Here is a 25,873-nt window from a genome sequence, read left to right as displayed (position 1 = left end):
CAACAATTACTTTTCTGTTTAATTTATTTAAACATTTTTTATCACGCTTGCTTTTTAAGAAAAAAGCTCAGTCTGCCCAGATAACCCAGATAACCATCTTGAGACGCAGCAGGAGATACAGGATGTTAGACAAGTTTTAAAAGAATGTCATTTACAGTTTCCTTATGCAAAGCACTAATCCTATTACTAAAACTGTTTTCTTGGCACTGCATAACCAAGTGTATTTTGACCCTGGAAAAAGTGCATAGGCAGTATGTGACAGTAATGACTCATTGTAGGACTGTGTCAGAGGAGAGAGCTGTGACGAGTATTTGGGAGACTGAAGGATCAGCCCACAAGCTGTGCCCTTGTCCTTTCCTCATCCTTTTTATTTCAGATGGGCTCACCTTTAGCAGTCAGCTTGTGTGGATGATAGGGTTTGTTGAGCCAGAACTGTTAAACTGGAACAGTCAGGGACACGCTAAGGCAACAAACTAAGTCACCTCAAACCTCTGCCAAAGATCCAAAGTCTCTGGGGATGCTGGTGGCATTACACCATTACTGTTTTTGTAGGTCATTTATGACATAATTTTAAAATACAGCAATATCAGCTTTATTAACTCCAATAAACAAGGGTTATTAAGTATTTATAAACAGTAAAAATGATTCACAAAAGGTGAAAACTGTAATTGGCCAACTGATCAGTGAGGTAATTATTAATTTAAACTGGAAATAAAAACATAGAAAAGCAAAAAATGATGCAGTATTCTCTGTGTCCACATAAACATAATATGAACTCCTTTGTAGTGTTTGTAAAGCCTTCCAGGAAATCTCACTGCTGCAGTACAAACACCGCATTGTAGATAAAGCCATGATGAAATGTCATCTTAATCTCTGCATTTGCAGGGGATTTGGACTTGACCGTTCCAATCTCAGATAAAAAAAAAAAAAGGTTTATTGCATAAAGTGAGATGAGATAGGTAAGGTAATTTTGAAAATGGGACCATGAGGTGAAAGTGTAAATAACCACACTAGACATGTAACTTTATAGGCCTGTAGCAATGACAGTCTGATCTCCTGCTCTCAGAGCCTCCCACAGACTGGCTGACACTAGATGGGAATGATGCTGCAGATCTTCACTGCATCTGCAGCCATAACTTCCAGCATGGTTTATGTGTGGTTAATTTGATTAATTTGCATAACTAAACTGTCTCTCAGAGATCTCACAAACCATGTGTCCTGTACCTGCAGGACAGTTGGGAAATAGTGGAAGGCCTGCGTGGAGGATTCAGCAGTGTTCTTGAGCCCCAGAAACAGGAGGGCTACATGCTGAAAAGGAGGAAGTGGCCTATGAAGGGTTGGCATAAGGTATGATGAAACCTTTGCAAGGTCCTCAAATGACCTGTGTGATATTACACTTCTCTCAGTGATAGACGTCATGACATATTTTAAACTGTGACAGCTGTCAATTAAATTTGCCAGCTTTCTTCCACACTTACCAGAGTCTCTTTGCAAACATGCTGACATGACTCGTTTGAGTTTTAAACTAATTGAATGAGCTTGTGTGGGAGATGCAGGAAAGTTACACGTGACCTGTGTCAGTGCCTATTTACACTCTGCCTGAAAGCTTTTCCTACATAATAATGCTAAGATATCTCATTGTTCCACTCAGATGCATTAGCTGATGGCCTGTTGGTTACTAGATCTGTATAGTATTGACTTCCAGTCTGGTCTTTGTGCTTTCAACAATCTGGTACTTGTGACGTACACTACGAGCCCAAAGAAATACATTTAGAAATAGAGTGGAGGAGAGAGATTGCATCTGAGTGAAAGGAAGTGTGATAAAGGCAGACAGATCCAAGAGAAGTATCTGGGATGACAAACATCTCACTGCAAAGACATTAATTACTTACTTTATCAAGAGGTTGTCCCTTACAGAATCATAATAATGGTATAATGGCCTTCTGTCAGTAATGTTATATTTTATTTTTGGTTATATCTCATGTGCTCATTCTCTTTCCTTATCCCTACAGAGATACTTTTTCTTGGACAAGGGAATTCTTAAGTATGGCAAATGCAGCACTGATGTGAGTAAAGCTTCTGGCTCTACATTGTATGGACTTGTCAGTTACAGAAGATTTCAAAAGACAGTTTATGTCTTTTGTAATTTTCCTTTTATGCTGCTGCTAATATGTGTGTGCAGATACAAAAGGACCTAATTCCCTCTCAATCCCCTTTTGCTATTTATTATATTTCAGTGATGCAGAAAGTTAGTTTGGAATTGGCAAAGCCAATAACGGGATTATTATTATTCTATTTATAAGACTAAACAGCTTCCTGTAGCATTTTTAATGTGCTCAGTCTAATGTGCTTATAGTGTTTTTGTGTTGCCTCTTAGATTGAGAAAGGGAAATTGCGTGGTTGCATTGATGTGGGTCTCTCCGTCATGGCCATTAAAAAGAAGACCAAGTGTATTGATCTTGACGCCGAGGAAAACATCTATCACCTGAAGGTAAACCACAAAGCCAATAAATAAAAGGCATCTCCCACAAGCAAGGATCCAGATTATTTCTATTTAATTCCCTGCTAACATCAAAGTTACTTGTTTCATTTAGCCTCGTGTGATTTTTCAAGGGTATAGTAGTCACAGTGTCCTTCTTCTTTCTATGTGTTTTCCGTCTCCTTTACATGACTCCTCCTTATCTGATCTGCAGATGAAGTCACAGGAGATGTTTGATGAATGGGTTTCGAAGCTGCGTCACCATCGGCTTTACCGGCAAAATGAGACTGCAATGTGCACTAACGAGAAGTCCTTCTACTATCCCCACTACCCCTCCCCCAACTCCCCCAGCATGGTCGAGGGTGCCTCTATCAGAAGGGTACAACTGAGCACTACACTGCACACAGTTTGTAACTATGTGGTCTCTATTTAAGTGCAAACTCGCTAACTCACTAAATGTCCTTTGTTGTTCCTTATTAATTTAAACTGCAAAGTCCCTTGACAGAAAGATTTTTTATGAAGAAAGCAAATTGCTGTTGGTCTGACTTTTGATTCTATTTGCTGCTGCAGTGCATGTCTATACGAAGACAGTCCACAGTGCATTCTGCAGGAACCTTCCCCTTAAGCTCCAACAGCCAGGCGAAAGTCGCTGCCTGGCTCCAGTCATCTGATGACATGGACAAATGCTCCAAAGGTGAGACAGTAGAGCTGCACACTAAATTTGTGAGTCTCTTAACACTTAGCAGAGCCTGTATGTCTTCTTCTTTTGCAAAGTTACAGCCTTGTATCACAAGACAAATGTGGGAATACAAATTTTTGTGTAACTTCTCAGTCCACGGTTGATTTACAAGCTGTGACAGTGTCCCATCAATATATCTTTTTTCCCTTTTATCCATCCTTCTTTTGCTGCTTATCTGAGGTTGAGTTCCAGGACAAGCATGAATACTGGCCAGCTCCTTTCAACCTAAGTGGATTCAACCAACTGTCCCTCATCAGAGGAAGCTACTCTAGTTATTTACAGTGCCTCTTTGTCTCCTATATATATTTTTTTTATCATTTTCTAAGAAAATAAAGCTGTTAAGATTCAAAATCTTTTTACAAAAGTATCTCGACCCATGCAGGTAGCAAATTGATTGTCTCCTTTAATGTAACAGTACACACAATTTACACAGAACAGCACACCTATATTGTGTGAATAAACTAAACAGGCAACAGAAAATATGAATGAAAGAGTTTAAAAGTATCAGAATCCTATCAACATCAGTCATCACAGGTCAAACTAGGGAAAACGTAGTTAGCCATTATTTTAGCCAGATATTTCAGCCTCCAAACTATCAGCATATACATATATATATAAAATAGAATAGAAATACTTTATTAATCCCTTAGGAGAGCCCTCAGGGAAATTTGGGTACCAGCAGCAATACAACACCAACAGTAAAGCAGGACAAGCACAAGACACAATATATACAGGTACAAAGCAAAATAGAGGCAAATAGAATGCAATAAAGATAACAATAATAACAATAAGATAAGTTAAATAAAACAATATAATATAAACAAGCATATATATATATATAAATATACATATATATATATATATATATATATATATACTGTCCTATACACTCTGTCTGCAAGCTTGATCAGGATAATAATGCTAAGATATCTCATTGTTCCACTCAGATGCATTAGCTGATAAAGTTACAGCTATCTATATATATATATACATATATACACACACACACATATATATATATAATTATTTTAGCTTTTCTAATCACAAGCTTTTTATTTACAATAAAGTAGCAAATGACAAAGAAAAAGGACCTCTAAGTTTAGTGAAAACAGCTTATTTAATTTAGGCTTCAAAATGACATTTGTCACATTTGTATTATTTTGTCTTTCATATTCGAAATTAACACGTCAATCAATCATCAGTCATTTCCAATAATTACATCTTCCTGCTGTCTTATTTGCATGTTAGATAAGACCGGCAGGGTAGTGTTATTAAACGCAGGAAGCTGGTGATTACTGATGCAGGGTTTGTCTGAGTTTTCATTCATTAAGATTCTATGACTGGCTGTTGGTGAGAAGTTGTAATTTTGTAAATAAGAACCTTTTGGGAAAATGTATGTTTGGTGACAGTTCAGTCATACATTTGTTTACAGAATACTGATGCAGGTATATTGTTAGTCTTTATTTGCAGAAACCTATAAACAATTGTTCATAACATCTTCACCTCTGGACCTCTAAGTTTCAGTACTCGCTGTAAGTGGAGGCGCATTAGAAGCAGATGTTGTGAGTGTGTGTTCTGAAGATTCTCATTTGACCCTATAAATGTCCAAATGTGGGACAGCCCAGATTGAGCTTGCTATTGGCTTACCGTTGCCTTTTCACAGGCAGGTGCAGTTGGATGTTGTGGTTGTGGTACCCTGGCAGGTCTATAGTCTTAGTGTGTGTTGCTTTGAATTTACCTTGCTAAACAGTTGGATTTTCATGAGATTGCCAAGATTACAGTGAAACAAACCATCTGGTGCACTGAGTTAACAATATACTGTTGTTACTGGAAAATAATTATATCAAGCACATCTCAATGCAGGAGAAGCAAATTTTTTAGTGTTGCCAAATTGAACCTAAAAAAATGGACATGCTCTACAGCAGCTTTATGAGCTTGTGTGGATCTGCTACCCTTTCCCTGGCGTAAGAATGCCTGACTTCAGTGATACCTGATCACTTTTTACTGCTTTGCAGAGAGTCGATGGGTTTGTCTACATAACACAAAATGCCAACTAGTGCAAATTTATATGTCTCTCTTGTTCTTTGAAGCTTCCTTTTCTGATTTTCAGTCATATTCCTTCCTTACAGACTTGTCAGTATGTGAGAGCTACCTGCTGGAGCTTAACCACCTGCTACAAAGCATGGAAGTCCTTCACCGCACCTACTCTGCACCATCCATCCAAGCACTACAGGTCAGCGTTTTGTCTCTTTTTCCCTTTAATATTGACATGCATAGTAGGTTTAGTTGTAATGACTGCAATGCAAAATTAAATTCAAACTAGAAATCATATCCAAAATACAAGCTAAAGTCCCTGCAGTTACTTGTACATATTTTATTGTTTATCCTCAGGTTAACTGCTGCTAAATAAAGAACTTCTTTCATGTTGTGTCTTGAAGCAGTTGTAAAACAGTTTTCAGTCTTACATATATTCTCTCTGCTGACCATCATCATCTTCTTTTATGTTCACTAGACATCTACATTTGACAGCCCCAAAAAAGAAAAGAGACTTCCAAGGAAATGGCGCAATAAAAACTACAATAAAGATGTCAAAACAACTCTGCAGGTGGGCAACATGACAATAAAGTAAATCTTTCCAGCACTAAATCTTTTCTCAATATGAGTCTTTTTGGCAGCTGTTCTTTTTCCCTTACCATAGGTACCAAGCTGCATCTCCTCTGGTGCTGTCCGGCTCCATGCCTCTAACCCCAACCTTTCTACAGCCGCACTCGGGAATGAAAAAGCCGACCCTGAAACCACGGATTCCCCTTTTGATGTGGCAAAACTGCAGGAGGATTTTTGCCGTGTTGCAACAAACTGTAAGTGAAAACCATTGTTTTATTTTAGTTTGCATCAGTTATCCTTAATAAGCAGTATATATTTGTTTAAATGACAAAATTCAGAATATCTTTTTTGCGAATAGATGATTTCTGCATCTTGTGTGTGAAAATTACACAAAATAACTGACTACAGGTTTAACAATTAGCTCGAATAGATTGTTGCAAAACAGAATAAATTCAAACTGATGTCAGAAATTAATGGCAAAGCTTTTATGTGCTATCACATCAATCAAACAGTTTTTGTAAAAACTAACAAGCTTTTTGTTTGCCTGACCGGGTTCTGGACCAGTTCTCTTCTGTGGCATCCCTCAGTTTGTTGACACTGGAAGATGTCTTTACTGAGGCTTTTTCTGTATATTTTTGTTTTTATTTTGGACTCTGGCTGGGACATACTAAAATGTTATTCCTTTGTCAGCCATTTATTGACTCCACTGGTTGTATAGACCCCTTCGTCATTGAAGGACCAGCCCTCCTCAGGTTTTTCTACAAGCTGCCTGAAGTTTTCCCCTGCAATATAAATGGAGTTCTGTTTTATATCACTTTAGTTTACTTAAACAAGATTACCCAGCAGCTGCATTCTCCTCAGTATGCTTGAATGTGGGAAAGTTATTTAGACTGAGCTCTTGTTCTTTCTCTCACCAAGTATGCAACACACTCCTTTGTTCAAACATTTTAATTTTAATGTCATCTCACAAAGAATTAATCACCAAGTGAGCTTTTCCAAAGGCTGGCTAAAGTTTTGAGTGTTTGTGTTACAGAAAAGTGTCCTCCTTCAGTTTGCGTCTATGGAGATTTTGGCTGCTGGAGTGTCTGCTTTGAAACCCTGGTGCTTGAATAGCTTAGCTACATTAGAGTCATTGCAGATGAGAACTGGTCCAAAATCCCAATGGAGACAAGGAGGGAAGTTTGTTAGCAATTATGAGGGTTGTTTAATTGCTTTGGTGCCAAATAAAGGGTTGTATGGTTCTAAATTATGAAGCTATGAATGGAGAGTTGACTTCAGTCTACTACAGGGATTATTTAATAACGCTTGTCTGTAAGTTCTAAATCAGTGATCATGACGTGTGTGGTAATATGAAGGTTTGGAGACTAACAATGCAGCTTGCTGAGTAAAAAAATCATGTTCACAGCTTATTGGTAGCTTTGTGTGACAGACTATAACTGTTTCTGCTGTACATATGCTGTATGTTCGAGCTATATCATTCTGGTTAAATGCAAATTGGAGTTAAGGCTCTCCTCTTTTTCTGTTGTTGCTACAGTGCACACAACCATGAAGTTAGTACTGAGTTCACTAACATCTGAAAGGGAGAGATTAAAGCAAATTCTGGATCACGAATCATGTCCCCCGACCTCACCACAAGTTGTTAATTTGAAGAACACTCTGGCAGCGGTATGTGAAGCAAAACACTCTCAAACATGGCAAAGCTTTCAGTCAGTGGAACTGGGTTAGGTATTCCACCTTCTTTTCAACACAACTATCAGATGCTGTGTCCTCCCCCAACTCTTGTCAGGCATGACACATTGACTAGCCTTTTAGTGGGATTACTAGGTCCAAGTGTGATGTCTGCCCACCTTAATAAGACCACGTTCAGCTACAGTCATGTTTTCTCTGGTTGCAGCCTCCCACCTAAAACCTTATTTTCTGTTTTCTGTCTTTGGTTATACACATTCATTCTCGTGGCATCAGCAAGGCATTGTGTAAGTGTGGTTGTAGACAATTTCTAAGCTGGCGAAATAAATCATTTTTTGCCACATCAAAATGTTGGTGTGCTTTACGCCAACACATTTCTTTTATTTTAAATACCCTGGAGATTCTTAGCTTTTCCTCCTCCATTACTGTGGATTTGCCTATTCAGCCTCACATAAAGACACTAACATAGCAACAATTTACTCCAATTTAAACTTGAATGGCACTTTGGAAAATCAGAATAGAGTTTTAAAAGTATTCAGGATTTAAGGTCATTCTAGTTGGGTGTGTGTACCATAAACAATGTTTACACCGGTTATTTTTCCAGGCTTTAGCCCAGAACTCTGAGCTGAGAGAGCGCCTGAGCAAGATTCATGCTGAGTCCCACATCACAGAGCCCACACTAATAAATCTCACTGCCCCTGTGCAGGTGGGTGCAGGAATCCAGTGACTTGGCTTTCCCCACCCCAGCATGATGATTATTACAGTACTATCTCTGTCTTTGTTTTACAACCCACACTGTCTAGAATTTGCCACAGAAAAAATGAACCATCCTTCCCCTCACTTGACTCATAATGAAAATTAAAAAAAAAAAAAAAAACAGAAACAATTTGCATTTTTATTCTATGTACAGGTTTGACTACAGCATGGCTCAGAAGACCTCTGACTACCTGTCACATAATTCTCTTCTAAAGGAGGCTCTCTGCTCTTTTAATCAGATTTGCTAACAAGACGTGAGCAGATCTACTTAATTGTGTCTCTGGAAATTTGTTGAACACATATTGCAAATAGCTCTTCCTCTGGGATTAGCTCCGATTTGATTCATCAGCTCCAGTAATAATTGAGCTCAGATGTGGGGAAAATTCCTTTTTGTAACCTCTTGCATGTTTTGTTTGTTTGTTTGTTTGTTTGTTTGTTTGTTTTGTTTGTTTGTTTGTTTGTTTGTTTGTTTGTTTGTTTGTTTGTTTGTTTGTTTGTTTGTTTGTTTGTTTGTTTTGGAGTGTACTTTGCAAGTTTGTGAACAACTTATGTTATTGGAAATATGACAGCAGGTGCAAAACTTTAATTAATTTAACTGTAATTAATACAATTCATTATTGTAAAATAATTTCTAAAGTAAATTTCATAGACAAACATAAATATTCTTTTAAAAATATTTTTATCTATAGTTGCAAATCTCTGTATTTTCTATAGCAATGCAGAAATGTAGTGCTGCAATGATATCTACAATTTGATTTGGGTAATGCTGTCATATTTGCATTGTATATTTCATTTAACAGACATTATAGAGCTACCTTTTTTTCATATTAAAGCCATGAACACTGTCTTTCTTAGAAACAGGACTCTATAGATGACTCCAATCCCCTCAAACACCAAATATCCAATGAGAGCAGAGCTTCAATTGCAGAGTCATTGTCTGAGTTTTTTGATGCACAGGAGGTTCTATTGTCTGCTAGTTCCTCTGAAAATGAGGTAAGTGTGATCAACAGTCAGCATTAGTTGTTGTAGTATTGTGTTTTTCACTCCCAATCAACCAGTGACATGCAGTTTAACTTTTGTCAGAGCTTAATAATTAAATTATTATTGCTGCTAATATCTGGAGTCATTTTTCTTGTCTATAATGGTGATGACAGTTCTGCTGCAGCATCTGTTTCACAAGAATAGCTGTGAGAATTGGAGAGAAAAATTCATAATGAGAAGCACCAGATGTGCCTTATTTATTGATTGCCAGTCATTTAAGATTTCTTCAGTTCTTTTTCTGTATCTGATGTACATGATGCTTTACAGTATGAAGCACTCTGACAATTCAGTTGTGTTCGACTCCATAGAGAAAAATAAGAGATTTAATTTAACATTATGAGGTCCTACATTAAGGTTATTGTTACCTGTGTTATAAAACTAGTCTGTTGTATCTTCCTTTATTTTCTCTTCCTTCTGTGTTTGTGTTGCATGTCTGATGGCATGGCAGCTTGAGCAGAAGCAATGTGGAAATAGAAGTTAAATACTTTCATCTAAAAATACAGTGAACTGAGGTGCAACTTTATGACTAGGTGTGAGGAAATCATTTCCAACTCAATAAAATCAGGGCTAACATGACAGGATGTTCAAAGAGACCTGTCCGTTCCTTCATTTTGCCATTGTCATTAAAAACCTGCCTAATATGTACCAGCTACTAAATCTTTTTTTTTTTTAGGTATCTGATGATGACTCATACATCAGTGATATTAGTGACAACTTTTCCATGGACAATTTCAGCAATGAAACAGAAAGTGAAAGACCAAATTCAGGTAAATTTAACACCGTACTGACCACCGTGGAGATTTATCAACTTAGCTGTAGTTGTTTCCTTTTTGTATCCTGGCTTATTTGTATTGTAATCATTTAATTTTCATATTTTCTAGATGCTTCCCACAGTGTCTTTTCCAATTTACCTATGCATCTTTTTCAAGGCTCCGTAGAAGAAGGCCCTGTCTATTGTCAACGTCGATCCTGTCTGCCCTCACCCAGCCCCAGTAACAGCACCATCAGCCTGTGGAACATCCTCAGAAACAACATTGGCAAAGACCTGTCCAAGGTGGCAATGCCTGTGCATCTTAATGAGCCACTCAACACCCTTCAGAGACTGTGTGAAGAGCTGGAGTACAGTGAACTGTTAGACAGGGCTGCTACCACACAGGACCCTTTTGAACGTATGGTGAGATGGTAGATCAACTGCTGAGATGTCTTTTCTCTTGATATATTATTTGCTTTGATGATTCAGGGTTGAATCTGGTCAAATCAGTTGCTGAATGACACATGGCATTAACAATTAGTAATTATTTATTTTCCTTTTTTTTACCAGGAAGTCCAATTTTGGTAAAACAAAATCTCTGTTGCAAGACAGATTTAGTCCAGGCAGAAGTCTCATAGATAAATAGATATTTTATTGTCATTACATGTGGAAAATATAATGAAATTTTGCTTGGCAGTCCCCTCAAAAAGCAGCACCAAATGAATAAAAAGCATAATAAATTATGAATAGATAGAAATATAACAGTGCAATCATGAGATACTGGGAAACTCTTGAAAGTCAATAAAATATTTTTTAAAGAAGTTAGAGTAAAAAAGTATTAAATAATGGCTGTAATGACAATATTGACAATAATGCCATTGCATTAGCCTGTGAGTGTGATTTACTGATTTTTAATGTTGTGGATGAGTTTCCACAGCTCTGGGCTAAAATCTATTCTGAAGTCACTGGGTTTTTGTCCAGTTCTCAGCCTGCCTCATGGGAGCCTACTGGACAAGCAATGTTCAGGGTTCGATGGGTCCTTTGAAATCCTAAATACACTGCCTATGAAGGCAGTGATGACAAATGTCACTGAGGGAAGGGAAGGGAGAGCCGACGATCCACTAAGCTGTTTTAATAATATTCTACAGGCTGTTTGTTTCAGCTGTAGTGCAGCTGGAGAAACAAATTGTACAACCTTACTACGATAAAAGTTTGTCAGATGAAAGGAAGTTCTTTTTCAGCTTCCTCAGAAAAACAAACACCTCTGAGTTTTGTTAAATCAAGTTGGTGGTGTTGCAGCTGTCCGGTCTTCAGATATTTGATATTCCAGATATTTGAAATTGTAGAACATCTTCACTGGCTCCTTATCAATGAAAATGATAATGGGGCTTTTTTTAACCTAAAGTCCATATAAATCTACAGCATATTAAATGGTATCATATAAAGTTCCCACAAGATATATTATGACAAGATGGAACACAGTAGTTCGCATACGCCTTCTCAAGAAAGACAGCATGCCTCAGTCGGCTGACAGAACTGTCTGTGATCGCTCCAGTTTTCTGGCTTTAGTGCAACATCTAGATAACATCTAGATAAAATTTGTGAACTGTATTGTAAAAAACAATACAAAAACACACACACACAAAAAGAAACAGGACACATGGCAACTAGACAATGAGAATGCTAAGGTTGATTTAAGCTTGTATAAGAACTGTTCACAAGGTTTCATGTGGGAGAACATGGAACATGATATTCAGCAAACAGATGCATGATTCCACCTGTTTTATATTTTTTAGTTTTATATTTGTATTGATTTTGCTTGGTGGAATTTCCTCTTTTTTGTGTGAGAGCCATAGAAATACAGCCTGTGGTATCACATTTGACAAAATAAATTAGAGGTATTTAAACAAGAATATATGAAGGTCATTGCAATAGAAAAACAGACACAGAAAATGTAATCAATAATATCAATTATTATTAATTATTATTATTAAATATAATCAAAATCGGTCCATAACTTTCTGAGTTATGATGCAAAAAGACAGACAAACAGGCAGATAAACCAACGCCACCAAAAACAATCTCCACCTGGGCGGAGGTGAAGATACAAAGAGATCATGAATACACCAAGGGGGAAAAAATCTGTAAAGAAAATCTATAAATAAACTCCATACCAATAAAAATATCAAGCAGAGGATACACAAAACAACAGTGATTTAGTAGTTAAATGTAAGCTGCAGTCTCTGGCCTCCTGATAGGAGGTGCAACAAGTTCTAGTTCCCTCTTGGCTCAACTTCTGGAGGTCTTTTAGTTAACTCTGCTCCGTAAATCAGAACTGCTGGGATTCAAAATTGGATTTGCCATTAATTATGAACCAGTGATTTGAGAAACATATAAAATGAATGAGATAGCTCAGATAGTTGTTTCCTGGTCATCACTTTTCTGTTATGAATGTGGAATATCATGTATAATTCATCTGGTTTTTCTTTTTTCCCTGTTGCAGATGTACATAGCCACATTTGTGGTATCTGGTTATGCATCCAGCTACTACAGAACAGGAGGAAAGCCTTTCAATCCTGTTCTAGGCGAGACTTACGAATGTGACCGGCCAGACAAAGGCTTTCAGTTTGTTGCTGAGCAGGTATGCAAGACTTATTGTTTGTTTTATGACCAGTTGAACAATCAGTGTTCACACTGACAGATAAGATTGAACTTAACTGTAAATACTGAATAATTGATAAGACAAGATTATTTGTATTGTACCTATGTAAGACATTTGAACCCAACTGTTTGTTCCCATCTGCACCATCAGGTCAGCCATCACCCACCCATCTCAGCTTGCCATGCAGAATCTAAAAACTTTGTTTTCTGGCAAGGTACTGGTATTTATTTTTCTATTTTTAAATCTTTTTCTCTGTCTATAGATATAACAGTAGGTTGCTGTCCAGAATCAATTCTAATTTGTGCATTTGCATTTATAGATGTGAGGTGTAAGAACAAATTCTGGGGAAAGTCGATGGAGATTGTTCCTGTCGGCACCACTCATGTAACTCTACCACGGTGAGTCAAGATCACTGAACAGACCCCCGACTTCCTCCCTCAAACCATCCGAGAAACTTGTGCAGTATGTCTTAATTCAGTTTTGACTGAGTATTCTTCCACTCACGTCCTACTCTGTTTCCATTTATTCTGCTTATGCTTCATACGTTTCATTTTGAGTCACATTAGAGCTGTGTTGATTTGTTGAATTTGGAATTGAAATAGAAATACGGTTCTTTTAGCTACATAATTAAATATTACAGAAATAATTTTAGCAGCTAAATTTGTAGTTTGATTTCTTTTAAGAAAAGAATAGATAACAGTTCAATTAAATTAGGAGGACAGTCATTTTCTGGCAGGGCCAATCTGCACATGAGGATGTAATCAGACTACAGTTACTTTTTGTCTCACAGACTCATTCAGATAGAGATAAAAGCTTTAATTCCAACACCTGTACAGTACAGCAAACCAATAGCCATGTATGTTCAGCTGTGGTGTCCCAGAGTTTCTGATGACTAAGAAACTTGATTTCATTCCTCACTCCAGATTTGGGGACCATTATGAATGGAACAAGGTGACATCCTGCATCCACAACATTCTCAGTGGGCAGCGCTGGATTGAGCACTATGGGGAGATCTTTGTCAAAAACTCTAGCAGTGACATTTGTCAGTGCAAGATTACTTTTGTCAAGGTAGGCAAACAATCAAAACATGTTAAGTAAAAAAGTACCATTAATGATCTTTATTTCCAGTAATGCTGCTACACTTTTAAAGGCACACAGCCTGTAACAGAACTACATAACAGTCTATCTGGCAACAGGGGGAGTTATACTCTCGTTAGCATTATTATTGTTATTATTTGTTTGTATGTATGCATGTATTTATATATTCTATTTATTTATTGACTTAATTATTCTGTAACTGGTATTTTTGTGGCATTAATAATTAAAAAAATGCTAAACCCATGGAGTTAGATACCATGCAGGTCACAGTCATATACATTTAATATTCCTTTGTTGTGAGGTCTTCTTCAAGCACTTTCATATTTTGTGGAAGAAAAAATGAAAATTAAACAATGTTAACAAATATAGCTGACCAGTTTATTGACATAGAATAAGAAACGTTATGAAAAAAATCTTATTTTACAACTAGAATCCTATACACGATGTGTACCAAGTTCCTTTCTTTCATTTTTTCAAGATAAATGTTTCCAAATTTTGTTAACTGGCAAAACATGGAGGCAAAGAATGGACACAACAAAAAACTCACAGTTTTATCTATCTTTAAACAGATCTAAACGCTGGGTCATACATGTGTGAAATCATCATATCTGCAAATATATAGTTTAAAACAATGTGTGCATATTTTGGTTTTTATGTAATGTTTACATCTAAAACCTTCAGACTGATGCACAAAAATACACTCATTTAATTATATAAATTCTTTTCAGTCCAATTTATATCTGCTTTAAATTTTACTGTAAAACGTCACAAAACAACGCTAAATTCAACAGAAACCAACAAAGATTAAATGATTTAATACAAAAGAAAAGGTGAGAAGTTATACTAATACATCTTATCATCATGGTGAAAACTCTGAAGCACAGTGACAGTTTGAATTACAGTTTTTTTTGTTATGCTGTAGCTACTTTAAATCAATTTATAGTTTCATAAATGATTTTATCTTTCACTTGAATTGTATTTTAAAACCAGGTGGGTCTGTGTATCATTTCTGCAACAGTAAATGCTGTTTTTCAACTTTATTGTCTTAAGTTCACTACCACAAACACTGGCTTTGGGTAAATAAATGGAGTATTACTGCTAAAATAAACCAACCTCTGAAGAGGTACACTGCTGTGAGACACACTGAAGTTGTATTACACATGGTATTAGATCACCTTCTGTAAAAGTATTCAGCACTATGAACAAATGTCACATCTGTATGTCTTACAGCAACATTTATCAAATGTTGTAAGTCAGACACAGGACTTTACTTTCTGTATTTTTTCATATACATGCTCTTTCTCTCTTTCACACACTAGTTACATAAGTATATACCTATATAACATATAACTTATATCATAGTAATTGCAGTTCATTAGTCTGCACATTGTCTACATATATGTTACTTTTCACCTGCCTGTTAGCAAAAGCCGCTACACGCTTTCAATCTTTGACGTATGGAAGTGTGTACCCAGAAGAATAGGTTAATTGCCTTAGCGTGTGCTCTTTAAAACACCTCCTGAAGCTTTCCAGGGTTGCAAGTCAAGACATGTCAGAAATCATTATGTATCCTTATTTTTCATCAGGCATACCAGCTCTGAAAAACACACACTGGGGATTGGGGTTGTTTACGCAACAGCAGCATCTGCTGACAGCAAGAGGACATTATCGAGGTCTGTGCAGTGTCATCAATACTTGTTTGCCATGACGCACAACTGCTATTTCTTTCACAGGCCAAATACTGGAACTCAAGTGTAAATGAGGTGGAGGGAACTATTACAGATAATAAAGGAAAGGTCATCCACAGACTCTTTGGAAAGTGGCACGAAGCAGTTTTCTGTGGAGACCCACCATCGGCTACATGCATCTGGAGAGCAAGTAAGCTTTTTTTCAGAAGTAAGCAAAGTCAGCTCTTTTATGATGTGTTTGGTCTGCTTAATAATATGTATTATTTGCATGTAGATGCGATGCCAGTGAACCATGAGCAGTACTATGGTTTTACAAAATTTGCAATGGAACTAAATGAAATGGACCCATTCCTAAAACTGCTGCTATCACCTACAGACACCCGACTACGAGTGGACCAAAGGTAATGGAAAAAATGAAAATGCCATCAATGTGTCTGTGCTCTTAAGCTGAGTGGTTCTTGTCAACTTTTTTACAATATCCTGTTTTCCCCATAAGTACAGATATTAAATCAAAGTAAAATGTTGGTTAAATCTTTTATATTTGGCAAGAAAAATACCAGACACATTTGTGTACTAACAGTAAACATCAGAGCATCTTTTGTGATTTGACAACATGAATATAAACTTATTCATCCACCTTATGATCAAAATTGTATAAAAATAGACACAGAAATAGCTGTGGTAAAAATAGTAGGCAAGTAGAGAGGTTTCAGATGTTTCAATCTAATTTTAGCTTGTAATTTAAAGGTTTGTACTTCTGTGAAGTTAACACTTCTGCCCCGAGGCAGCACAGAAAAATAAAGAAGCTTTCAAGCCTTTGCAATGATGCTGTTTGTACTGTAGCCCTTACCCGTTTCTTATTTATTCATAGTTAGATAATCACACAGTAATGACTCACAGCCAGAAAAACATGAGTGAAAATTAAAAATGGATACTGAACATTAATTTTTAACCATGTTTGCATAATGAATATGTCTGTGTCTCACCGACAGGCTGCTGGAAGAGGGGAACTTGGAGGCAGCAGAAGAACAAAAGCAGAGGATTGAACAGCTGCAGAGAGATAGACGGAGAGTCCTGGAGGAGAACAACGCATCATATCAGCCTAAATTCTTCAGGTAGCCTAAATGCCCCAAATTTTACCACTTTCTGTAAGTTTTAGGATGACCTTGAAATAAAATTATTTAATTTCCTGAGTTAATTTAGGCACAATTCTCCACATTAATGAAGCAAAAACAGACTTTTTGGGTGTTTTGTCGATTTATTTGCATTTTACTTTCAACACAGTTCACGGCTGCGTTTGTATACAGTAACTTCACTGGACTACGTTTGTGCTTAATTGAATTAGTTTGGAATAAGTAAGAAGGCTCATGCATGCCCATATATACTTTTACGTGTGTTTTGGTGTTTTTGTTTGTTTGTTTTTTTTGTTTTTTTAATCAACATTGTGTCAGCAAACAGACCTTGTGACAGATGCATAAAACTGTGTGTAGTTTCGTTACAAAAACTGTGTTTACACACACAGCCAAAAATGCTCACAATGATTATTTTCACTAGATTTATGAAGCCATGCACGTTTCTCTTTTGTAAAACTCAATCATTATTACATTTTCTGAATGCACACAAAGTTGATTTCCACTCCCATTTATAGCTTTGAATTCTGGACACTCTTATTTAGCTCTTTGCATCTAAAAGTATAATTTACATCCCAACTGAACGAGGCATGACAATAGGATGACAGCAAAGATAAGGGCCAGTTTTACTGGCATTTAAAATGCAAACAGCATTCATTTCGAAAAATTAAAATCCATTTGATTTGATGGTCTCAGGGATGGTGTCGGGGTTTTGGATAGAGGACTTTATCTGCAACAGAAGAACACACAGCCTGTACTGTATAAAGCCTTGCATGGCAGTGATCAGACACAGATCTGCAGATGGAAGGGAATTTTGTCTTTTTTCCTTAATATTCTTTGGAAATCTCAAGCAGCACATGAGTCAAGCTTGTGCACAAAAATAAAACTCTAAACAATAATTATCTTTTCTTTTTAGTAAGGTCTTTCACATCCATTATGCATGACTGTGACACACTACTGAAGTTATTTACAGTACATGAAATTAAAGTATATTATAAAAAATAAACACCATTATATGCTATTCTAGTGAAATTGTTTAAGATATTTTTTTTTTTGTTGTTTTATTTAAACTTTTATGTAGAGCAAGACAATGGTGGCTGTAATAAAAAAAAACTTTGAGACAAGAAAATATTACAGAATAACCATTAGTGCTGTACTCAATCAATCAGACTTTAATGACAGTGACCACACAGAAGATATTTCTTAATAAAAGGCAAATGACAGCCTGCTGGGAATTTGCCAGAAGAAACATTTCATACCATGAGAATTGTACTGGTCTGGTGTAACAAAGCCTGAACTGTTTGACACAGCTTTCAAACAGTTAAACACAACGACGGCAGCATCAATCAACAGGATCTCAAAGATCAGTCAGGATAGAGAGAAATATGGATGTAGAGGAATATAAAGGAATCCTTAGAGAAAATCTTTCCAGGGGTCTTATGATTTCAAAGGAAACGCATGCCAAGACAGAATAATTCTTGATAACACTTGAGGCTGAAATCTACTTCAAGAGCACACTTAAGTTAATGGGCTATTTGATTCTGTGGTATTTAATGGATTTAATACATTTACAGAAAACTCTAAGAAACAGTGTTTTTTTCTTGCTATTGAAATTTATTTTGTACAGACTGATCATGGATCCATAGATGGATGGATGATCAGGAAAACAAAAGAAAATCCATCTAACCCATAAGAACGTGACATATTTGTTACATACAGTTTCTGAGACGTTTTGCTTCAATTTATGGTATAAACTTTGTTCATAATCCTGTTGAACACAATCTGATATTCATCTTCTCTCCCCTAATAGATACCCAGAAGCAGAAAACCATATTATAATATTTTTAATATATCACATGGTAATAACTGGTAGATATCCCCCCAAAAAATGTTAATTTTTTTGTTACATGTTGTTAAAGGGCCAAATAAAAATATCCATATTTTAAAAATTGGACATTTCATACCATTTTTTCATGAGTCGGGCCTTAACGGGTTAAGATATGTCTCACTGTATTTGTTACGTCATCTCCGCAGGAAGTCGAAGGATGATACCTGGGTGAGCAACAACACATATTGGGAGCTGAGAAAGGACCCTGGCTTTGTCCACATGGATTTTCCTACACTGTGGTGACTCCTGAGCTGCTGATTATACACATTTCGACCTGCGCAGCCTCTACTGTGATCCAGGCTGGTTCTGGTGATGTCTATAACCCCAGTCCAATCATCCACGTTCAGCATTCGTTTTCTGTATTGCAGTTCTTTAAAGTTATTGCCTTAATAACAAGTGCTTATCTATGTTGTGTAAACACATTTATGTTAGCATGTTAACAGAATGTTGATTAGTTTTGGAAATTTGTGCCCACGTTTCCACACCTATTATGCTGTATTAAAAAAGGAGAATTTGTTGGTATAAGGGATGATAAATCATTTTATTACTTAATCCACACTAGCTTGAAATGTACCGAACAACTGGTCACTTTAACTGTTGTCTTATCATTGACATTCTCTACCTCAGAGATAAACTAGCCTTGATATGCCATTAATTGAGTGTACACATTCAATATATATTCTGCATTGCCTGATGCCTTACTAAGTTGTACTCACATTGTTTAATTTATTTTGTTGCACTGCCTAAAAATAGATGTTTTGTAAGGATGAGCAAGAATTGTTCAAATGATTTCTTTATCCCCACTGTGCTCAGCTTATCTTTCTATCACAACTGTAATTACTGCTTTTTTTGCTTTTTTTTCTCTATGACTGTGTAAATTATTGTGTACTATATAAGCAGCAGTAGCAAATATCAATTTAGTTTTTGTTTGTTTTGATGTTTTTTTTCACTTTATTCATTGCACCATCGGGACATGTGGCTTTAGGACCAAAAGCATCCAAATGTATGCACCATGACATCAAATAAATTCAGATTCTTTGTTTTTGCTTCTTTTTTTTCTCGAGTTATTTGTGAGTCATTTAGGTAGGTAATCAGGTAATTATATGATAAATGTATAATAAATAGCAATAACTGCAGTATATAAGCTTAATTTAGAAGACTATGAAAAATATTTGGTTAAAAGCAGTTTTTGAATTGAATGTGCACGGAAGTATTAAATCACTGCCTTGTTTGTTACACAAGTAAACACATTATGTTATGCAACACTCATTTATTGTATATCCACAGCTGTTTTTAGCTTAGGTGTACTACCACAAGGGTGAAAGATCATTTGTTTAGAACTACAGATATCAGACTTCCATCCATCCATCCATTTTCTATACCACTTAGTCCAATTCAGAGTCACTGGGAAGCTGGAGCCTATCCCAGCAACTTGCCTGCAGGAGGCAGGTACACCTGGACAGGTCGCCAGTCCATCACAGGGCCAATATCAGACTTCTCATTTCTTTATAATTTCATGTGTTCTTTGTGCCAGAACTTTGACACAATGCTCACTTTTACCGAGCTTACTTAGTTAATGTTTAACTCTGTGATGTTTTGTATTTATGACTTGTTTACTGATGTAATGTAGCCTAGTATAGGCCAGAGTCCAAGGATAGCTTGCCAGCTATGGAGCCTTAAAACAACTAAAGGTTATCAGAAAGAGTATAAATGTATAGCAAAATGACTCTATTATTACTCTATTATATTATTATTATTATGTACTGATGAACAGAATTAAGAAAAAAACAGCATTTAGATTCTTCTTGTGTTGATTAACTAGCCAGTTAATATAATGATCATTTGAAAAATCATTCATGGTCTCAATAAATAACAAGAGTCATGTAAAAAGAGTCTTGTATAAAGTATCAATGTAGAAATGAAAAATATACTTTAGGTCAAGTGAATGTCATGCATGAAAAATCCCAATTTTAAAAAAAAAGTATATAAACTGCAGCAGGATGTAATAAAATTAATGTAAAAGTTTGCCTCCTCTGCCTGATATACAGAACAAATATGCCAATGGATAATTAATATTCAAGGTTCATAGTGTCCGCAGTATTTTAGTGCTAACTGCATGAAAAGGAGCTTAAGTGCAAACTGCTTCAAAAAGTTCAACGTAGTTCACAGTTTTATCAACAGATTATTTACTAAAAGGAGAAGAAAGAAATACATCATATCATTTGAACATTCATTTAAATTACTGGAATGGTCAAAAAGTTTGGAAACAGTGGTTTCGTCCAAGTTTATTATGAGCTTGTTTGAGTAGAATATTTGTCTTAACCCTTTATTAAATGTAGCATACTTATACCAAATGATGGCTCATGCAGGTTTACATCCACACATTTCAGCTAAGATTCTGAAATTTTCATCCAAAGAAACCTTCAGCTAAAGCAGTCAAAAAATGGTGATGAGTAGTATCATATTTGATTAGGGAATTGAGAGGAGTTACAGCACTAATTAGTAATATGTGGTTATACTTCAGGTACAATTACTGCAACACTGCACGTACTAAGCACTAATTAATACTTCTCAATGACAATAGTATTTTCTATCCAAACTAACTTTTCAAGTCAGATCTCGAGAAGCCACTAGGTGGCAACAAATATGATTAAATGATCCAAAGCAGCCAATCAACAGCCTGCTACCGTCATAGTTTCATTTCAAACTGTCAACAGTGGTAGTATTTGATTATCATATTAGGGATTAACACTTTTAAGGCACCTGGAAACAAATTCACTTCAACAACAACATTCAAATAATGTACATCCATGAGTTAGGCTACATGTTGCAAAACAAAATTATTATTTTTTTTTTGTTTTCAGCAGCGTTTTAATGAATGTTTTCAGGGTTGAGCACCACATTGATTTGATTTGTTGTACAGGTGAGTAAAGGGGTTTTGGTGGTGATCTTTTCGTGTCAGGAGGAGCGAGCGCCTCCTTGAAAGGGGCGGGGCCTCCGCGAGAGTCTTTGTCCAAAACTGAGACAGAAGGGGCCGATGTTGCAAAGAAAAGTCTGTCTTCCAAGAAGTTTCCTGCCTGATTTACATTTAAACCAAAGAGTTCAGAGAAACGGTAATACCTGTAGTATTTATATCTGATGTATTTACGAAGCTATTTAACAAACAAGCGAATTTTCAGTTTCGATCACTACAAAACGCCTTTGTTGACGCTGCAAGCTACTTTTCACAAGTGTTTGGGTAACGCTGCTTATAAATTGGTTTACCTTGTTTACGTGCTGTGGTAAAAGTGTGAAAACAGTTTAATTTGACAAAAAAATAAGGAATGTTGTATTGATAATTAACGCAGTGTTTCTGACAGTGTGTAGCCCGACAGGGGGCCACATGGGCGGTGCTGTCTTTACCCAGTAAACAAACCTGACTTCACTTTTGCCCTCAGGTCCAGTTGGAAGATGTTTGCCATAGCGACCAAAAACTTTGTAGAGGAGGTGGATAATAGAGGTTTATTGATCCCAGTGTCCAGCTTGAATGACACTATTGCTCTACTGACAGTGGTGGTGAAGCGCAAGCGTTTCTGGTTCTGGCAGAAGCCCAAATATCTTCCCACTGATTTCCACTTCAATGATATACTAATAGGAGAAATGCCAATAAATCCAGGTATACATCTAAAACGCCTCTAATATTAGTGACTGCTCTAATCTCAGTGAAACATCTGCAGGCTAATCTGGTGAAATCTTATCATTCTTCCAAGATGTGTCAGAGGCTGACTTCATCAAATACACTGGGACATTTGGTGACAACATTCAGGGAAGTGTGGATGCTGCTTTTGTCAAAGCCAACGTCAACCTGGAGGGCAAGGACTCCTCCAAACTCCAGTCATCCTTTGGCAGTTTAAAGAAAGATGAAGTGGATGTGCAGAAGTTGTTGCAAGACTGCAAAGACAGGTTAGTTTCTTTTACCTGAATACACTGTGCAGTATGACAGCTTAGCAAATATGATACTGCACTGTAAATATCATCTGACATTCAGTCTGTAAAACATCTTCAAACAGCAGAAGTGATCTTTGTCCAATTGTGAAATTTCACACAAAACAGGAAGTTCAGTTGTTAAAGAACAATACAAGAAGAGTTGTAGTAGATTAGGTAGAAGATTGCCTTATTTCATGAAATTTTTTTTTAAATTGGGTAAACAACTGCTCTGAAATATCTTTAATTAAATCTAACATTGATGTTTTTTGTTTTTTGTTTTTTTATTTATTGTCTCAGGGTTTTGGACATGTCCCACTGTCTGATCCAGCAGGCAAAGGAGAAGCACAAGCGGGTTTTTGGGATTGTGAAGGAGCGCATTTTAACCACCCAGCCATGTTCAGTCATAGAGGAGGTGCAGCAGGGTGGACAGTGTGGAGGGAGCCTGAGCTCATGTGGCCCCAAAAGCCATAAGGTACTGTTGCGCAGACAAGTGCCAGTGATACTGAAACATTCTTTTTCACTATATTTGTACATTTGTGTGTGGGGAAAGTTTTTTTTTTTTTTTTTTTTTTTTTTTTTTTTTTTTTTTTCAGTGCAATATTTTTAAAAAGGAGAAGGAGAAGCCAAGTGTTGTATTTTCTTGTCAAGAGAAAGTGATTTGTGCCATTTGGGTGAACAAAATGTTTCTTGTTTGGGATGGAAAAAGAGTTCCCTTCCCCTTTTGTTATTATGGTTCCTGTTTGTGTTAATAAACTTCCACTGTAAACTGTTGAATCACAGGAGATTTTGTGGTTTCTGTGATTTTTTTTTTTATAGCATCATGTCCTGTTCTTTGAAAGGAGGTGGAGCCACATATAACCTGGTATTGTTGCCAGGACTGTTGCAGAGGAAAATTGTTGGTTTTCTACATATTTTTGTCTGAAACTGATTTAGGTTTGTTGTAGTTTGCATGTTTTTGTTTTATACATATATATATATATATTTTATTTTTTTTTCTAAGCTGGCTGCTGTATTGTTTCTACTTTAGATTTCACTGAAGGAAAATGGGAGCTTAAGTAAAGACAGTAACATTACCATGGAGATTCCTACTCAAACTACAATAGCATATGGCCTTATAGAGCTGGACGTCAAACAGGATGGGTGCTTTGGTGAGGGGTCATTCCCTAAATTTATAGTCATTGCACTGCTTTTTGCCAATTTTAAAAACTCATAAATTTGTGTTATTTATTTTCCACAGTGCTGTGCCTGATGTCAGACACCAATGGTGGTTTTGAAGTAGATGGTGCTGCTAAACAAGGACTCCTAAGTGTCTCAGGAACTCCTGTGCACACTTCTGAAATTGGCCTCATTCAACAAGGTATCCACAAATTTCTTTCCACCACAGAGGAAAACGTCTGACTAAAAATGGTTGTTATAACAACACAAAGTGTTTCAGGGGATTTTGGTCCTGTCTTGTGTTACTGACCAGAAGGGTGTAACTCTTTGTACTTTGACCTACATCATAAGATTGCTTTTAAAGCATGAAACCATGTAATAGTTCAAATAAAGCAATTTTTTTATTTGTTACATTTCCGCTCCTTTGAAGTTTAGTAAGGATTTGGCAGATAATTATATACCTGGTTTCAACAGGAAACTGTATTTTTACAACGAGGAAAGAGTTTTGAAGAATAATTCATGCTGCATACACACATTTGTGAGAACAAAATGCCATTTTCATTTAAACAGCTGACCTTAGTATATGCTACATATTTGATGAAATGCACCCAATTCTTTTTCTTAAAAGCTAACAGTTTTTGCCTGCTACTTGTGCATGAAATGTCTTTGGAAGTCAAAAAATGAAACATGTCAATTTTATGTTGTATTTTTTCCCAACCTCAGAGCTGGTGCGCCTGAAGGATAATTTCCAGCTGCTTTCAGGTCTTCCTGCATCCATCAGATCTTCTCTGCTCCAACAAATCACAGAACTTATGCAGGACCCACCAGCTATCAGTTCACTTCAGAAAGTAGTACGTTTTGACCTTGGCAGGTAGAATGAAATTACACAGATCTGTTAAAGTGCATGTCTCTCTTTCTGTGTCAGTTGGAACAGAAGTATCTGGAACCAGGTCTAGGTGATGTTAGACCGACAGATTCTGAACAACAAAAAATCCAAGGTATTCTTGACCTGTTGGTACCATCTCAAGCAGGCCAGTCCACATCAATCCTCACAGCCCTTCATCTCATTATCAGTGCTTTGGATGGTGAGAAAAATTTTATCCTCTGTTTGTGCAGCTTTTGCTGCTCTAAATTCTTAAGTTTAGAGGTCTGACTTTAGGTATCCCGCCCTGATAAATTTCCTTGTGTTGTTTCATCATCTGGATTCCTTGGTTTTCAGAGATGACACAAGATTGTCTTGAATACTTGAGAATCTGCAGCAACCCCACAACATTACGGACCCTGGAGCAACTGGTTAGAGGAGACTGTCTTTGCAAAATTCTGTTTGCATTTTTACGTTATTTTCTGTATTACACATTAATGTAGCTACCTCCTTGTTTTTCTCACACCTGCTCTAGGTGCAGTGCGTATCAGAAAATAAGGAGATGCCCCTGAGCAGCGCAGTACTGACAGAGGACGTCTACATAAACACAAAACATCTGTTTTCCTTGTCTAACGTGTCCCTGAAAAAAGATGGAAACGTGGTGCGGACTGAAATTAAGCATCCACAAGGAAATCTTCCTCTGGTCCTGTGCATCGCAATCCGAAGTCTTGCGTCATTGGCCTACTGTGGCTGAAGTGGAGACAAAATCCAACAAAAAATTGAAACATTGAAATGGATGAATGGGATCTCATAGATCAAGTTGCAGCAGGTTATCCTAAAATAAGGAAAGAAATAGGATCTCTGGATCTATTGCACATCCCAGAATCTAAACTATTGTGATTGTATGATAATCCAGACAGAATCAAATATCACATGAAAATAAATCTATTATTTACAGGTGTTCATTTATAACACAAATCTTTTGGAAATATCAGATTTTAAAGATGTAAAAACATTTGTTCCATTTCACATTCTTAATGATTTTAGATTTTTAACTTTTTTAATTTTGATTGATTTGCTCTGCTGGATTATACATTTAACATCTGCCAGAAAGACTGTTTTCCCCAGAAAGATTATTTCAGGCTTGTTTTGTTCCAGCCACAAACCTCATTAACAATTTCAGACTGGAATATGAATGTTTTGTTCCATTTGACTGCTTATCTGTTGAGTTTCAGAGTGCGTCATACTTAATATTGAAAATTGTTTCATTATTTCTCTGGTGCTAAACAAATATAAAACAAGAAACCCAAGAAATTCATGTCCGTGTGTGTGTGCACATATATACTGATTCTGAGATCATTTCTTGGT

The 25,873-nt window shown here is 36.5% G+C and overlaps 2 protein-coding genes across 6 annotated transcripts in view; both read left to right on the top strand.

Annotated features, from left to right (window-relative positions):
- osbpl3b (oxysterol binding protein-like 3b) overlaps positions 1–19,562 on the top strand; it is a 35,827-nt gene extending 16,265 nt beyond the window's left edge. The window contains exons 3-23 of one of the 4 annotated variants that reach the window (XM_041988264.1): positions 1,231–1,347; positions 2,013–2,066; positions 2,378–2,491; positions 2,694–2,858; positions 3,050–3,173; positions 5,348–5,451; positions 5,731–5,823; positions 5,917–6,076; positions 7,357–7,487; positions 8,113–8,214; positions 9,120–9,257; positions 9,979–10,072; positions 10,235–10,479; positions 12,560–12,697; positions 12,869–12,932; positions 13,038–13,116; positions 13,642–13,786; positions 15,550–15,694; positions 15,779–15,905; positions 16,497–16,619; positions 18,669–19,562. In XM_041988264.1, the coding sequence (XP_041844198.1) occupies positions 1,231–1,347; positions 2,013–2,066; positions 2,378–2,491; positions 2,694–2,858; positions 3,050–3,173; positions 5,348–5,451; positions 5,731–5,823; positions 5,917–6,076; positions 7,357–7,487; positions 8,113–8,214; positions 9,120–9,257; positions 9,979–10,072; positions 10,235–10,479; positions 12,560–12,697; positions 12,869–12,932; positions 13,038–13,116; positions 13,642–13,786; positions 15,550–15,694; positions 15,779–15,905; positions 16,497–16,619; positions 18,669–18,765 (2,559 nt within the window). In that variant the 3' untranslated portion in view covers positions 18,766–19,562. Of the gene's footprint in view, positions 1–1,230; positions 1,348–2,012; positions 2,067–2,377; positions 2,492–2,693; positions 2,859–3,049; positions 3,174–5,347; positions 5,452–5,730; positions 5,824–5,893; positions 6,077–7,356; positions 7,488–8,112; positions 8,215–9,119; positions 9,258–9,978; positions 10,073–10,234; positions 10,480–12,559; positions 12,698–12,868; positions 12,933–13,037; positions 13,117–13,641; positions 13,787–15,402; positions 15,695–15,778; positions 15,906–16,496; positions 16,620–18,668 lie in introns of those variants that run through there. The other 3 variants (XM_041988265.1, XM_041988266.1, XM_041988267.1) reach the window with 3 other exon arrangements.
- A 1,951-nt stretch (positions 19,563–21,513) lies between these two features.
- Positions 21,514–25,845, top strand: gsdmeb (gasdermin Eb). Of its 2 annotated transcripts, none has more exons than XM_041988836.1 (10): positions 21,514–21,635; positions 21,960–22,177; positions 22,272–22,464; positions 22,786–22,960; positions 23,516–23,636; positions 23,726–23,845; positions 24,367–24,494; positions 24,569–24,728; positions 24,863–24,936; positions 25,041–25,845. In XM_041988836.1, exons 2-10 carry the CDS (start codon positions 21,973–21,975, stop codon positions 25,257–25,259), a joined length of 1,395 nt encoding a protein of 464 aa, XP_041844770.1. In that variant the 5' UTR covers positions 21,514–21,635; positions 21,960–21,972; the 3' UTR covers positions 25,260–25,845. The 2 variants fall into 2 exon arrangements, with proteins under 2 accessions (XP_041844770.1, XP_041844769.1); XM_041988835.1 differs by having other exon boundaries at positions 21,523–21,637; positions 21,956–22,177.
- Positions 25,846–25,873: the final 28 nt, after the last annotated feature.

This window comes from Melanotaenia boesemani, chromosome 6, assembly GCF_017639745.1.
Source record: "Melanotaenia boesemani isolate fMelBoe1 chromosome 6, fMelBoe1.pri, whole genome shotgun sequence".
In the NCBI taxonomy this organism is placed as follows: Eukaryota; Metazoa; Chordata; class Actinopteri; order Atheriniformes; family Melanotaeniidae; genus Melanotaenia; species Melanotaenia boesemani.
This window is presented reverse-complemented; position numbering and strand designations above follow the sequence as displayed.